Source organism: Triticum dicoccoides, chromosome 5A (genome assembly GCF_002162155.2).
Source record: "Triticum dicoccoides isolate Atlit2015 ecotype Zavitan chromosome 5A, WEW_v2.0, whole genome shotgun sequence".
Lineage (NCBI taxonomy): Eukaryota > Viridiplantae > Streptophyta > Magnoliopsida > Poales > Poaceae > Triticum > Triticum dicoccoides.
The window spans coordinates 417,466,009-417,482,252 of record NC_041388.1 but is presented as its reverse complement, the minus strand read 5'-3'; the positions used below and the strand labels follow the sequence as shown (position 1 = coordinate 417,482,252).

General features: G+C 48.5%; 2 protein-coding genes across 2 annotated transcripts in view; both read right to left on the bottom strand.

Moving 5' to 3' along the window:
• Positions 1 to 3,477: 3,477 nt before the first annotated feature.
• On the bottom strand, positions 3,478 to 7,450 carry LOC119301956 (LRR receptor-like serine/threonine-protein kinase). The gene is made up of 2 exons (XM_037578969.1): positions 4,363 to 7,450; positions 3,478 to 4,272 (listed from the first exon to the last, which is right to left on the bottom strand). Exons 1-2 carry the CDS (start codon positions 7,193 to 7,195, stop codon positions 3,818 to 3,820), a joined length of 3,288 nt encoding a protein of 1,095 aa, XP_037434866.1. The 5' UTR covers positions 7,196 to 7,450; the 3' UTR covers positions 3,478 to 3,817.
• A 6,879-nt stretch (positions 7,451 to 14,329) lies between these two features.
• LOC119299638 (putative F-box only protein 9) overlaps positions 14,330 to 16,244 on the bottom strand; it is a 3,890-nt gene continuing 1,975 nt past the window's right edge. Inside the window, exons 3-7 of the mRNA XM_037576812.1 lie at positions 15,693 to 16,107; positions 15,533 to 15,592; positions 15,322 to 15,417; positions 15,161 to 15,232; positions 14,330 to 14,738 (exon numbers count right to left, since the gene is read on the bottom strand). Of these exons, the coding sequence (XP_037432709.1) occupies positions 14,646 to 14,738; positions 15,161 to 15,232; positions 15,322 to 15,417; positions 15,533 to 15,592; positions 15,693 to 16,107 (736 nt within the window). The 3' untranslated portion in view covers positions 14,330 to 14,645. The remainder of the gene's footprint in view (positions 14,739 to 15,160; positions 15,233 to 15,321; positions 15,418 to 15,532; positions 15,593 to 15,692; positions 16,108 to 16,244) is intronic.

Sequence of the window (16,244 nt, the reverse complement as noted above, 5' to 3'; positions counted from 1 at the left end):
AGGTAAATCATCTTGTACTTTGTATCCCATCCACAATCAATACAATAGAAGCGTGACGTAGGGTTTTACCTTTTTGAGAAGGCCCGAACCTGGTGAAATATTGTGTCTCTCTACTTCATATTACCATCAAGCCGAGATCGCCAGCTCGGGATCCCATACCAGAGATCGGACGGATTTAGCTCTGACATCGATGCCTACAAATGATGATGGCCCCTGGTGCACCACGTGGTCCACCCTTCATGGATCTCCCACCCTTTGGGAAGATCGTACGGTGCAAAGCCTCCCCGAGAGGTTTCCGCTGCACGCCAGCCACAAACGGATGGCAGAAAGAGCTCTGTCGCCCGTGAAGCACCTACGAAGGCTAGTACTCCTGCATATTTTATAGGAGTAATGTTCTACAAGGTACATTGACATCACAACTAATTTCTTTCCATATAAGAAAACATATATTATCATACATCCATCCATTATTTGTGTCTAAACCAAGTCCATTATTAATTATACTGATGTTTAAATTGATCTATATCCATATAAGGAAGATAGGTCATTAAAAAATCATTAATTGGATGTAAATCAAGTCCTAGTTAATGAACATTGATTAAGCGACTGCTTTGTATATCTACTCAAGAAAGAATGGTGCATCGGTTGACTATTCAATAAATGTTGAGTGATACACAAGTAAGATGCAATATAAAGCTTCCAAAAATAACATTTGGATCAACTCTATATAAGTTGTGTTATCTATATGCATGACATACAAGTAAGGAATCACATAGTTACATGTTTCATTGGAAGAAACACAATTGCTTGTACCAATGGGCTATGTTGTCAAATCGTTCTTGCTGTGCTTTTTGTTCATACCTTTCTACCTCACCTTGGTTGAACCGATAGTTATCGATGACAAACATGAGATGGTAAAAAAAATATTTTTTGCTTTACACATGCAACTCTTTCTTAGTCGGTTTATGCATTTGTGTCATTCTGGTATCTACTTGACCAATTAATATGAAGAACTACTATTGGTTGTAGTTATATGTTACTATTTTTTGTTACTTGTGTGCCTAATTGAAATCTAGGGAACCACATGTGGAAACAAATAAGTATCTATCGGCGAGTTTGTATAACAATTATATTGCTAACTATGAACTGGAATTTCCATTTGCAGAACGCCTTAAGACCTCAAATGTTTCAGTCTCCATGGAGACTCAATATCATGGATGAAGGAACCAACATTGTTTCTCATGTACTCTCTCTCTCTCTCTATCTATCTATCTATCTATCTATCTATCTATCTATCTCACCTCTGCTTTTTCACGTGTTAGATTTGAGCCATGTTTGCTTTTTAATTGGCGAGAATTGATCATAAAAATGCCAAAATGGCATGTGATGTATTGAGAGGTACATTCAAGTTACTTTTTAAGTTGACATCCCATACTTAAATCACAAAGAAACAACCGTGGAAATCCACATTTGTTACTGACTCACCTAAATCATAGTTGGCCTAGTTAAATTATATAAGTGGTTAAAGTAACAAGGTGGTGCCATGTTTTAGTAGTCCCTTGCAACTCTCCATTCAAAACAAACTATCGCAAGAGGAACGAGCTCTGTATTTTATTGAAAATAAAATATTTTCCTAGTTAATTAGCAGAAATTAAGCTCCATAAATAGACAAATCATGCTATCAAAATATCAATATCGACAGATTTAGAAAGGCACCTAAGCCATGCTCTATAGAAGACTTATCCTAGCATACCAATACAGTGCTAACAATACTCTTCACATCTGAGGTAGGGGAGAGAGAGGGTTAAATGTTGTTTTACCCATTCCACAAGGAGGAGAGAAAATGTCGTCAACCCAAACTCACGAGGAACACTATCGGCAAAGCACATGAACTATTGTATGCACACTAAAAAAGGTCCAGTTGCATAGGAATGACACTGCTCCATGTGGATCAAGCTAGATCTAGTATGAGAAACTCACAAGGCCATCAAAAAAATATACTAGCTCCAAAGGAGGATAGAAAAAATCCCATTATAAACATTGGGTAGGAGAACCTCGTAAAACTTGTTTGGCCAAGAAGACACATCCTCACTTATTTATTATATTGTGCTCTACTGTTTTTTTGGTTATTCACTAATTTGAGCTTTAATTTTTATCACTAGTATGCAATGTGGCACACAGATCCAGGAAAATTCTATGGCCTCTGAGCTGAAATGATTATATGGGCTTCACCAAATCAAGAGTACTCTCAAGAATCTGGAGCATCCTTATAGATTTATTGTCAAGATGGAGAAAAATACAACTTAATTCAAACTGGATTTCTTTTTTTTTTGCGGGTGAATTCAAACTGGATTTCATGTACAAACATATCACCCATTCTGGTAAACTCAAATGCTTTTCCACGAAACTCGCATTTCAAAATGTGGTTTTGCTGGCAGGTCTCCCCCTCTTTGTACAATAACAGAGATATTTGATTCTTTACGTACTGGACTGTAAATGTAATCGATGCCATTTTATTAAGTTCTATAGTACCTCGCTCATACTATAGTTTTCCGTTATTTTGCACTAGTTAGAAGTTGTATCATACTAAATGTAAGTCTACATACATCCACAATAATACATGTTTCCATTCATTATTGCCCAGAAAGACTTGAAATCAAGGGGCTGCTACCACTCGCAATGCAAGGGTTTTGTACCGGCAAGTGCAGCTGAATTGGTGCCTGGGCAAGCCATTGCCCCTCCATCAATTTATGGCGAACAAGACCACTACATTAGGCTTAGCCTCAATAAGGTGGACCCTTTCTCCCAGTCTAGAGAATAAGGTGGTGTTTGGTTCTCTAGTCTTTCTAGTCCCAACTAAAAAGTCTCTAGTCCCTGAAAAGTCCCTCCCTGTTTGTTTCCAGAGACTAAAAAGTCTCTAGTCCCTTCCTAGAGGTTATTAAATGACCATGTTGCCCCTAGTATATAGAAAAATAACAATCAAATAACACCATGGGGTGACGGACCAATGGGTGCATAGAAAGGCACTGTTGGAAAAGTCCTAAAAAGTCTCAAAAAGACTCTCCTTCAGAGTCTTCTTCATTTAGTCTCAAATGCCTAGTTTAGTCCCTAAAAAGTCCCTCCCGTTTGGTAAAAAGTCTCTAAGATGGACTTTTTCTAGTCCCTACACAAAAAAGTCACTGGAAACAAACACCCCCTAATATTTCTATACAAGCTTATAAATGTGATAATTACAATTGAAAAGCATGGATTTTATGAATGTGAAAATAAATTATACAATGAGTTGATACGCCTAGAAGTCCCCTCTGAAGAAAAATGTCAATTCATACATCCCGTCGACACGAAGCGGACGTGCGAACCGGAGCGGGGGGAGAACCCACTCCACTGCTCCCCGATCGTTCCAAAACCCTCGACGGCGCCCACTCGTGATTAAACGATCGTCCGTCCGCATCACCCACCAATCATGAGCAAGTCACGTCCATTTCGTTCCAGCGAGCAAGTCCAAACAAACGAAGCCCAGCCAGGACCAGCCGCACCCACGCTCCACAGTCCCACCGGAACAGTGCCGCGGCATGTTTCCGCCCGCGCTCCACACGACCAAACAACCAAGATTCATGTCGCAGGGTATGTACATGGCCAGAGATGATTATTACACCTAAGTACAGCATCCATTGATTAATTACTTGCCACGCCATGATCTACACACATCCTCCACTAATCAACGAATTATTGAGTAACTAATTTAACAGCATCTGCTTGCTGCTGCTGTTCGTGAACTCTACTGCTCGATCGGCACCAAAATTGAGTCGAATGGGTCTCATGCGGAGTAGTCCGAGACGGCGAACGAGTCGCCGCTGGAGTGCGGGCCGCCGCGCGCCGGCGACAGCATGGGCGCGGGCGCGGCGGAGGGCAGCGTGGTGGCCGGCGGCGGCGGCTTGGCGTCGTCGGCCGCGGCGGGGCGCCGGATCTCCTCGAGCAGCGCCACGACGTCCTTCATCGCGGGCCGGTCGTCCGCGCGGCGGGACACGCAGAGCGCGGCCACGGCCAGCGCCTGCCGCATCTCGTGCGCGTCCGCCTCGCCGGCGCTCTCCCTGAGGCGCGCGTCCAGGATCTCGTCGTCGCTCCCGCGCCTCGCCTGCACCCACTGCACCAGGTGCGCGCCGCCCGGCAGCGTCGGGTCCAGCGGGTGCCGCCCCGTCAGCACCTCCAGCAGCACCACCCCGAAGCTGTACACGTCGCTCTTCTCGCTGATCCGCTGCATCGACGCGTACTCTGCACACCCCCAAAAACCAGACAAAAATGTCAGAGAACAATCAGGTTCAAAATGTGGTACGATCTTGCAAGTGCAACGAGGTTTTGGACCTGGCGCCATGTAGCCGTAGGAGCCGGCGATGCGCTGCGGCTTGGACGAGGAGTCATCGAGCTTGCCCTGCCCGGCCGAGAGGATGCGGGCGAGGCCGAAGTCGGCGAGGTACGGCTCGTAGGCCGGGCCGAGCAGCACGTTCATGGACTTGATGTCCCCGTGCAGGATGGCCGGCACGCAGTCGTGGTGGAGGTATGCCACGGCGTGGGCGACTCCGAGCGCCACGTCGTACCGCGCGCCCCACTCGGCCGTGGGCGCGCCCTTGGTGCCCCCGACCACGCCGCCGTGGAGCAGGCCGCTCAGGTTGCCGTTGGGCAGGTAGCTGTAGAACAGCAGCCGCGTGCTGCTGCCGCCGTTGGCCGCCCAGCCCAGCAGCCGGACGATGTTGCGGTGGCGGATGGAGCCCAGCGCGGCGATCTCGCTGCGGAAGGCGAGGCCGGCGCTCGCCTCGTCCGGCGACCACATCTTCTTCACCGCGATGGTGTAGCCGTTCGGGGTGTCCACCCTGTACACCACGCCGGAGCTGCCGGTGCCGATCACGTTCGCGGACGTCAGCCCGCGGAGCACGTCGTCCATGGATATGTCCAGCTTCTGGTACAGCGTCACCTCCCACGTGCCGTGGCCGTCAACCGGGGCGCTGCTGCGGCCGCCACGGCGCGCGCGGGCGAGCATGTAGGTGGCGGCCACCAGGAACGCCGCGCTGACAACGGCCAGGACGGACATGGCTATCTTGAGCGTCGTGAGGGCGCCGCGCCCGGAGGACTCATCGGAACCATCGCCGACGACGAGGTGGCGGTTGCCGGCGAGGTCGCTGAGCGGCAACTTCTGGAAGAAGGGGGTGTTCGGGAGCTCGCCGGAGAAGGCGTTGTACGAGATGTTGAGCGTCACGAGGTTCTGCAACGCCGCCAGCGGGTCGAGGCTCCCGGACAGCCCGTTGTGCGACAGGTCGAGGCTGCCGAGCTTGTCAAGGCCGGCGAACTGGGGCGGTATCTCACCGGACAGACGGTTGCAACTGAGGTTAAGCGAAATCTCCAACGACTGGAGCGCCCCGAGCTCCGCGGGGATGCCGCCAGAGAACGCGTTGTCGCCGAGGTCCAGCAGCTGAAGCTTCTCGCAAGAACCCAGCTCCGGCGGGATGCCGCCGGTCAGCCGATTCTTCGCCAAGTAAAGCTTGGTCAGCTCCGGCATCGAGGCAACGCTGGACCTCAGCTGCCCGGAGAGCTGGTTGTCGGATACGTCAACGAGCTGGAGGCTGTGCGGCAGCGCGGCAGGCAATGCGCCGGACAGAGCATTGGAGTGCAGGTCAAGGAACTCGAGGCTGCCGCACCCGGAAATGGCCGCCGGCACCGGGCCGACAAGGTGGTTCTCGCTCATGTCGAGGAAATTGAGGTTCTTCAGGTTGCCGATCTCGGCGGGTATCGTGCCGGACAGCCGGTTACCGTTGAGCCGCAGCCGATAGAGGTTAGTGCAGTTGCCGATGTCCGGCGGCACGACGCCAGAGAGCTCGTTGCTCAGCAGCAGCAGCTTCGTCAAGTTCTGCAGCCCGAACAGCTCCTTCGGAATCGGCCCAGTGAGGTTGTTGTAGGAGAGGTCCACCGACTGGAGGCTCGCGCACTCGGCGAGGCTCGCCGGCACACCGCCGGTGAGGCCGTTTTTCCACGCATAGAACAGCGTGAGGTTCCCGAGCTTCGGGAAGTCGAGGCGGATCTCCCCGGAGAGCGCGTTGTTGTCGAGCTCGATGTCCGTCAGAGAGGTGCAGTTGGAGAGCTCCGGCGGGATGGCGCCGGTGAGCCGGTTCGTGCTCAGCTGCAGCTGCTGGAGGTTCGGCAGCCGGCCCAAGCTGGCCGGAATGCTGCCGGAGAGAGAATTCAGCGAGAGGTCGATAAGGGTGAGCTCCTCGCACTGGCCGAGCTCCGTCGGGATCGCGCCTACGAGCTGGTTCTGCCAGAGCAGCAGCGACTGCAGCTTCCGGAGCCGGCCAAGCTGCGGTGGTATCGGTCCAGAAAGAGAATTCTGGTAGAGGTAGAGGCTGGTGAGCTCGGTGCAGTTGCCGATGGACTCCGGGATGCCGCCGGAGAGCATTGTGGTGTAGATAGCAATCGTCTGGATCTTCTTGAGCTGCCCGATCGTCTCGGGGAGGCTGCCGGACATGCCGGTCTCGGCGAGGCCGATCATGGTGAGGTCCGCGCAGCCGCCGATCTCCTTGGGCAGCGGGCCCTTGAGCGCCTGGTTCCCGCCGGCGCGGATCACCTGCAGCTTCTTGAGCCTCCCGATGCTCGCCGGGATGGCGCCGCTGAGCTCGTTGTCGTAGAGCGTGACGTGCGTGAGGCTGGCGAGGTCGCCGAGGTCGTCGGGGATGGCGCCGCGCAGGGAATTGGAGTTGAGCGCGAGCGTCTCGAGCTTGGCGAGCCGGCAGAGCTCGGGCGGGACCGCGCCCGTGAGCTGGTTCTTGCTGAGGTCGAGCGTGACCAGCGCGCCGTACGCGCCGATCTCCGGCGGGATCGGGCCGGTGAGGTTCGTGCCGGAGAGCACCAGCGTGGTGAGCGACGGCGCGAGCGGCAGCAGGTTGGCCGGGAGCGGGCCACGCAGGTCGACGCCGGTGACGCTCAGCGACACGACGGCGCCGCGCGCGTCGCACGACACGCCGAACCACCGGCAAGGGCTCGCGTCCGACGCCCTCCACGAGTCGAGCGCGCCGCCCGCCGGCCGTAGCGACCGGCGCCAGTCCAGCAGCGCCCGGCCCTGCTCATTGACGCACCGGCACGGGGCGGCCAGCAGCGCGGCGCAGGCGAGCGACACGAGCAGCGCGAGGGCGCGGGAGCGCGGCGGCATTGGCGCCCGGTGGCCGACGAGGCCGCGCGTGCGAGGTGGACGGACGGACGGACGGATGGAAGTTTTTTGGTGGCGCGATGGGGATGTGGCGTGGCGCCTCCTATTGCTGTCGTCGGGATTGTAGAGGGGGACACCGCGCCACGATTAGTTTATACCCCTAGACAAGAAGGGGATTAGAGATCTGGATCCAAATGAGCGCAGATTAAGTAGCTAATCCCGTTTGGTTTTATCATCAAATCAAAAGATTTTGGCCGCTGCAGTGCAGTGTGGTGTGGTGTGGTGTGGTGTGCAGTGAGTGGTGGGAACATGGGAGGAAGGTGGCGGTGGCGCTGCCATCATCTGCACCGCACACATATGTTTATGTTTAGGCCAACTTGGTGTACGTACGCACGTACTTATCACTGCTGCCATGCCATGACAGCGCCCCTAATCTAATCTGACTTGTTAATGGCTCCCGAGGTGAAAAACATCTGCGCCTTGTCGTGCTCTGTGAAAACACCAGGCTCCTAATTCCCTCGGTAATCCAACTCTTCTTCTATCCGTTCGTGATCTGTGGGGGCATTTGCAGTGTCAGGCTCACTCAGGTAAACCTGGCTCCTTTGTACTACCCTGCATAAATGCAGGGGTTGACAGTGGCTGTTACTGTTCTTTTTAGCATGTGCAGGACGCATGGCCCTTTCTTAGCGGGGTTAGGTTAACCTTCCAAGTGTTTCTGATGGTCTGAACAGTGAGCCGGTTGCTTTGCGGCTGCCTCTTTGCATGATGCGCAAGTGTTCTTCTGCAGATCTGCTACTTTGCACTTTACAGTGGCGGTAAAATACTAACTGCAGCTGTAAAAAAATTAACTTGTACTGCATTGGTGCCACATTACTGTGCCTCGCATTATCTCCACACTTCCACAGTACAAATGTACTGTTTGCAGGTGAAACATAATTCCTTTGCTGGTCAATTCACCGATTTTAGTTCTGAACCTCTGAAGTACCCGTTCATGTTCCCATCATCAGGTATAGTATGTGTTTATGTTTACCTGCAGACTGCAGTCATCTTTATCTGCAGTTTTGACTTATGGCACATCTGCTTAAGTTACTATCTACAGTAGTTGGCAGGAATAAGAATAACTGTAAATATGCCCATGTCTCTTTCTTTCTGTCTTCTGATTTTCTTGAGCAACCGCATGCTGTAATTCTTTATGCATCAATGTGGGTTGTTCTGTTCTCCGACCTATGATGATGCAGTTCTACTCTTTGGCAATTATATATGGCAAAGGCTCACAGTCCAGATGAACTGGAACTTGTTTTTCTCAAGGTTTAGACACAATGAAGTATGGATTGGATTTTATTTATTTATTTTGTAAATAGTAGAGCCATGAATCAATGTGGGTTGTTCCATTTATGGTCTGCTATTTTCTTTTTATATTACTCAAAGTCAAAAGTAGTATGTGATCAAATTCAGATAATGTGCGTGATCATTGCCCCGAGTTCAAAAGTTCATATTACTCCTTCTCCAGATGTTCTCTGTAAATGAGAAAGCATGTTCATCTCACATGCCCAAGCCATGAGAAATAACACTAATCAGAGGATACAAGAACTGGCAAGTCCTAAGTACTTCTTGTGAGCTCGTGATGGGCATCAGTGATAGGCCTGTGGGGTTAAAGAAGGAGTAAGACATAGGAGGGAATCTTAGGGTGCACATGGCAGTAAAGGGGTGAAGGTTAGCACTACGCACCTAGAAAAAACTAAGCAACTTACCCATGTGAATAGATGGCTAACCGCTGGAAAGTAACCGAAAAGATCAGATGCAATCTGGTTAAAAACTAATTTCCTTGGGCAAGAACATGTACATGTCTTTGAGTGCAAGGGACAATGAGGAACAAGATATTACTAAGATAAAAACTTGTTGAATTTTAAACCACCCTATTGTAATTACTAGTTTAATCGGCCTGTCGATCTGGACTTAGCTCCCTCGCCACGGCTGGTAGATCCCTGCGGCGTTTGAGAGGTTAACATTTTGAACATCGAATTTCTAACTTTTTTATGAAGTTTTGCTTTCCACCTTGTGTGCCTGGTGGATTCACTTATTTCACAACGGCTCCTACTTTCACTTTGTGGATTGAATTACTTCAATCAAAATGCAGCAAGTTTAATCGTATTTTTTTTTACAAAGAGTTCAAGTGTAATTGTGTAGATTAAAACCAAATGGCTAGAGATATTGTCAGAAATAAATGATTTTTGAGATGCAAAACTTGAATTGCAATAACCAACTACCCCTACCTAACCATTGTACTAACAAGCTTGATGTGAGGTCAAGTCAACTAAGCTAGATTAACTTTTGTACTAGTAGCAACGCAAGGAATAAACAGCGAAGTAATCCGCACTAATCGACCGTCGATTGCGGTTAGAATGGGGTCACATGGGTGATGGATGGCTTACCATAGAGAAATCAAAGCAGGAGGGGACATGTTAGGTGCCACACATGGTTGATAGTGTAATGTCATGGCCAATATGGTGGTGGATGGTAACATCAGAGGAATACATATGAGCAGCATTTGGATTCAGATCCCATCGAGGACGATGCCATGACAAGATGAAGGCGCGGAGCACATGGTTAAGTTTCAAGCAGGCCTGTGGATCGATCGATCGCAGGGTTAGTTAAGATTAAAACCTGTACTGCTGCCTGGCCCGAGATGTGATGCAGTTCTTTCACAGCTAATTGTTCCGTTAGTTCTCTGACACTAGGACTTTTCCCAGGCCTGCTGCTGGCAGCCAAGATCTGATCCAGCGCCCTCTGTTTCCACCAATAAAAGATGGCCGGCTCCTCATTTTTTTTACAAAATCACATGAACTTTACGCGGATAGATCCGGCTTGAAAAATGCGCACCGTCAAAAGGTAATTAAAGTTAATGGCCGGCTTAGAACATTCCGTCACACAAAGGTCGAGGCGGTTAAACAATGCTGCTGCTGCTGCTGTTCTTTTGCTTCTAACATTTGAGTCACTTCCTGCTTGCAATTGCAACTTGCATGGAGTAGGCAGTGCTTAAGCAATGCTAGTAGAACCTGACATTAATTTTAGGCATCTATCTATCTATATAGCTAGTGAGTCGTTCAAAGCAACTGTAAGGTACACATAGCTGTCGGGGTCACATTCTCCAAAATCACAACAGTAGAAACATTGCTGCACAGGGATGAACTCTCTGTGTGTCTCACATTTGTCACTCCTTTTAGGCGCCTACCCAGGTTTCTAGAGCTACCATGCTAGAGATAGCAACTCAAATTGCCAGCAGCAAATCGACTGTGAGTGCTGAAGAACAACTGTAAACCTGAAGTGTGGAATTTATTACTGCCAAGAAGGGTGAATTCTGGCAGGTAAAAGCATTTTAACATGCTGCGTTAACTGAATATTGCAGCAGAATGGAGTTAACTTGCATGAGGTTCTGTCACTGAGTTGCTGCTACTTCCTGCAATCTGTGGCGCCTATGGTGTGCTAGCCTGAGCAAAGCAGCTGGAAGCAAATTGATGAATTTGGGGCATCTGCCTGCCTCGCTGAGCCTATCTGCTCTGATCATAGCCCTGTCATGACTTCCTAGCTTCTCCCAAATATATCTAGCAAACAACTTGGCAAGAACATAGACTACTCGAACAGGCAAAATATGTGGTCAGGTTTACATGTGCTTCATGAACTTGGATGAACCTCTTTTGTATATTCCTAGAGCTGTATCAGTATATCATCGTAGCCACTTCATTTCCATGAGCATATGTTTTCATAAATCAGACTCATACGGTCCTAGAAACATTCCATACGAAGGCAGCTACGCACCCGGAACATCCTCTTTTGTCTACACGCTGATTCATCGGAAAGGGCGGCTGCTTTCCCACACATTTCTCTTGTCCCTATATCACAAATTCACAACGCATTTCGTGATATCAGCAAAAAACCGAGATATGCACCGCCGCTTTGCGCACGCCTCCGCCTGGGTACGTAGGGTGGTTCAGGCGGCACCACCCCATGTTTGGTGTGGTTTGCCCGGGGCAAACGTCGCGGACAGATCGATTTGTCGTTCACTTTTGGGAGCCCGTCCGTCCGTATCCATCACCTCCCCCTCCATGTTTGCATCGGAAGTTTGAAACTACTTTATCTTCCTGTGTGATCTCTCATCTACTCCTACTTAGTCTGTTCTGCTCCTCTGTTCCTCGGGTCATTTTCAGTGTCCCCTAAGCGCAAAGCCTAGTGGTTGGGGATGGCGTCGCTCCCCCTCCCCTTAATTTCAGGATTTTGCTCTCCTGATACGCACATACACGTACATGTCCTTTATCTTTTTGTCTCCGGGCCTGCAGTTTTCTATGTGATGGAAAGGGTTCAGCTGGGGCACCAAGAGCTGTTGGTGCGTTATCATAATATTTTCTGATGATTTGCTTAGGTGAGATGGATTCCAGGAGATAAACAAAGCGTGCATGAGCACACGAATTCGGCAAAGCGTGTGCGAAAGAAAATGGGTGGACTTTGGGATTAAGCGTGCGTGTGTGCATGGGTGAGTGGCTGTCTGGAGGCAATAATGTTGGCTCATCTGGTGAACGACTCTATGATTAAGTCGCCAACCTTGGATGTGCGTCGTATAGTTTATTCTGCTAATCCAATTTTGCATTTTTAGACCAGGTGGACTGATTCTTTTTTTTAGTCAACATATCTATTTTGTTGATTCTATTGTTTTAGGCTACATATATATATATATATATATATATATATATATATATATATATATATATATATATCCTTGTTGTTTGAAATAAGTTTACTTAGGCTACATACCTTTCAAAGAAAAGTTAAATGCATGCAGGGATGCTCCTAATACTTTTGAGGGTGTTAAGTTAATCCTAAATATACAAAAGTACATATGTGGGTCCTAAATGACAGTCCATAATTAATTCATCGGGTGCTATCCAATCCAGCTCACCTCTAACCGGAGTGCGTGGCACTTTGACCACCGCCACGTCGACACGGGCTCTCAGAAATTTCCTGTCGTTGGTAATTGGAGAATTTTGCAATGAGGCCCTATTAAGTGGTTGTCTTTGCCTCCCCTTTCAACGTCGCTCTCCTCTTCCACCACCACCCTATTCCCTGACATGTATGTGAGCTCGTTCACTTGCTTGCTGCTGGGGAAGCGAGACAAGGAATAGGGTTGTCACTACAACCTTAAGTAACATGGCCGTCGGCTTCTATCATCGCTACTATTGTAGTGTGTGGGGTGCATGTGCTTCCGATGCATAACTGTCATGCATATCTTCTCATGTTGAAGATTGGCCAACTGTTCTAGGAATGAATGCCCTAATCATTGGGCAAGGCTTAAAATTGCTGAAAGAGACGGTCATCCTACATTGCATATGGTATATATGTCTATTTCATTGAATAGATCATTGTGGTCCGTATATAGTGTATAATACTTGAACTTTAGTACCACCACAGTCATGCTAAGATTATCAGCATCATAGTCCACAGTGAACTAGACATGGTTAAGAGTACATGTAGACATGAACTCTCTGGCATATGCCATGTTCATGTCAAAACTAGAATAAAACCTCAGGATGAATCTTCAGTGAGAACGGCTCCTCAAATGGTCCTATTAGTAAAAATAGTCATTTGAGCACTAAACAAGGGCAACACTAAGGATTGACCATAATAGGAACCCTAAATCCTAAGTTTTCTTGCACAGGAGAAATGTGTGCTTAAATCAAAGAAATCTCACAATGTAGCTAACATCTCTATGTTAAAAACAAGCTACAAATCTACGAGTATAAGAAGAATACATTAATACAAACTGAGAGTGGGTCGCATTGATTATTCTATTGTGGAGGAAGATCGTATGGCCGTTGCCTAGATTACTAGAGCTATCTTAACGGAGAGCCTCACCGAGCGATTGGTCGCCTACTTGCCACTATCCAACCTTCCCTACCGCCGCATGCCCAGATGACTGCACGGTGGGGAAAAGAGGAGTTGAGCCATGAATGAGGCCGAGGAGGAGGGAGGGGGTGGGGGTTGCAAATTTATCCTGCATTCGATCATGCCTTATGGTAACCGTCATTATGTGGAAGTGGTCAAAACAGCACATGGACCCGTCGGTGAATTAGATATGACCTCACTTATTACTATTATGACCGAGAAGATGCATTTTTATAAAGTTTGGAGTTGGGTGGTCTTCGAATCTCAATGTAATTTTTATTATGTTTGAGGTGTTTTGTACTCTCGATGAACTATTGATAATAGATCTGGATCATTTTCGCAAAAAAAAAAAACAAAGATGGCATGTCCAAGATAGTATTATGACATCCCATGCATCTCACTCCTCGTTAAATCCTTCCAAAATTCCTACAAACAGGCCCATAGTCGTCCCTCTCGAACTAACGGCACCCTCCTCCCTGCTCCCTGATTGTGCCTGCGTTTGTATCCCCACAAGGCAAAGGCTGCACGCGTGCATGCCTGCACCACGCCAGCGCCACACCGCACAATTCCTGACCATGCATGCATGCCTGCACTCGATGACACCTGCATGCATGGCATCCGCATGCACGTCCGTCTCGCCTCGCCGCAGCGCTTTCTTGAAATGAAGAAACGCCGCAGAGCAGCGGCGTGGCGCCATGCCGCTGCTCGCCCTGCTTGCTGCTTGCTGCAAAGGAAGGAAAACAGAAGGCCCATCGCAGCGGCAACCTGGGACCTCCGCCATCGATGCAGGAACTGATATGGATATATAGACTGGTCATGTCATGTCACCAGGCCATTCATCATATAGACTTGGCGTCATGCGCAGCGGGTCAGCGTGGTGGACATCATGGTACGCATCTGCCGGTTTCTGAGCAGATGGAGGTGATGATCGAGGAACAACGGCAAGCATTTTACGTGTGTTTTGCACATGGTATAGGTAAATGGATGTGTTTGCTGAGTTTTCCTCTCGGCTTACTTCGCTTTGCCGAGTGCCCGTGGTTTGGTTCTCGGCAAAGAGCCAGGCACTCGGGGTATGAGGAAATTCCAGTGGTGACGCGGCATCTTCTCGAAACTTAGATAGGGTAAAAAAACAAGAGGAGCATAGATGTTTTCCTTTTTGATAAACACCGATTACAACACGGACACATATGTGTCTACACAACGCCTACTGAAGATCGGTACGCTTTTTTTTTTGACAGAATGAGTTGCGAAATCATAACCGTAATGCTCCTACTTATGATACTATTGTGCCACAGATGTTACGACCTGATATCTCTCCTTTGGCAAGACTTAAGCACGAGTCTTGGTTTAAATCTGCTTATGAGCTAAAAGGGACCACGGCTTGCTCTTGAGTCTTGGCACCATACAGTCGTTGTCAGGAAGAGGAACTGTAATGGATTAGATACGAGAGCTTCGTAATTTCAGGGCAGTACTAACATGTCTCCATTAACCGGGCACGTGGATTCACGGCGCTGCAGAATCAGGTTGTCCACGTCGACGAATCGAACCTGGTGCTGGGCTTCCTCTTTCGCTTGGGCCTTGATGGGCCGGCCTCGCTCTCCTCTCCTCCCTGCTGCAAAACAAAGGATGCTGTTCTAAGAGAAAGGATACAGATGCCGATCTACAGCCTTGCAAAATGACATGATTTTACTATTCAAATCATTCTAAAACCAGGAAGGCCCCTGCTCTTTTCTGACCTAATTAAACACGTACGTATGGTGCAGAATTTCAACTTTTGTGTGCGTCTTTAATTTCAATGTTTCCAAGATGAATCACAATATCTACTTCAAACTTCTACCAGTGCTTTGAATAAATGAATTGTATCTAAACTGAAGTGCACATGTAGCGAAACTGCAAAAGTGAATACCATCATACTGATAATACCCTAGCAGCAAGTCATCACCTTCCTTGTTTAAGGGAAATGGGGCTAGATAAGTAACATGTAACATGAACAGGGAGGCTACTAGAGTAACTGTAAGTTAGGCCTTCACAAACCTTTGCGTGGTCTGCCGCTAGGGTCATCTTCTTTTTCTCACCAGAGGCCGTGTCCGCTGCCTGCGCTATGACCTAGAAATAACATGTCAACTTTGTAAAATTCACAACATCACAGAGACAAGCGCAACAAAATTAATGATTCTGCTCAAAGAAGACCATACCGTCCGTGGAGCATCCAAACCCTCAAGATAAGATTTCAGCATGTTCACCACCCGTCTCTGCTCCACCCAATTAAGCTGTCGGAGGGGGCTATCCTGCTGCATTCACATCAGACACTTCTAAAAATCCTCACTCCGAAATTGTAAGGAAATGTTGATCCGATATATTAAAATCTTGGTAGCTTTCAGTTCGATGCAGAAGGATGAAGTTTACCTGATCTGGCGGGGCAGGCAAGTTCAGACTGATGGCTACGCCCGTCATACGTGCCATTTCCTGCCAACAAGGGTGGTTATTACAGTGTGTCACACTCAACATCTTCAACAGTACCGAAATTAACATATATAGGTTAACAAGGGAAGTGAAGCTATTATACATGCATCCTTTGCTGAATCCCATGGCCGGCTCTCCACAGCTCCTCCACCTCAGAGCGTTTGTGTTCCCACGCCTCCCACTTCTTCAATCTCCAACCCTCTTTTCGCCTTGGCGTGCGCACAATGCCGGCCTTCTTGTATGCATCCAACCGCACAAGTGACTTCACATGCATATAGGATTGCATATGCCCGTTCCAGCGGGGGCTGAAATCTAACAGCTTTGCCAACTTGGTTACGTCAATCGTAAATTTCTGGCTAGTCAATTCATGGCAGTATATGCCATCATTACCACTATGCATGGCAATCTTATCCCCGTAGATGAAATGCGGCATTAGAATATCAAGTGCTGCTAACTCAATACTATGCTTCTGGATCCAGCTTTGCTTCTCCTTGTTGTCAAGTGTCCAAACATCCAACCTCCGGGACGACGCGGCTCTCTGGCGTGGCCGTCTGAAGACCAACGATCAGCCCCACATCGATGTGTGGTTGTCTGTCCTTAGATAAGCTTGTGCGCCGTTGCTGCTCTGAAGGGTTGCCCTAAGCCCTCCACTCAC

Coding starts and splice junctions, on each gene's coding strand:
- LOC119301956 (XM_037578969.1), bottom strand. CDS start 7,195: ATGCCGCCGCGCTCCCGCGCCCTCGCGCTGCTCGTGTCGCTCGCCTGC. Junction 4,273..4,362: donor CTACGGCTACATGGCGCCAG/GTCCAAAACCTC, acceptor GGGGGTGTGCAG/AGTACGCGTCGATGCAGCGG.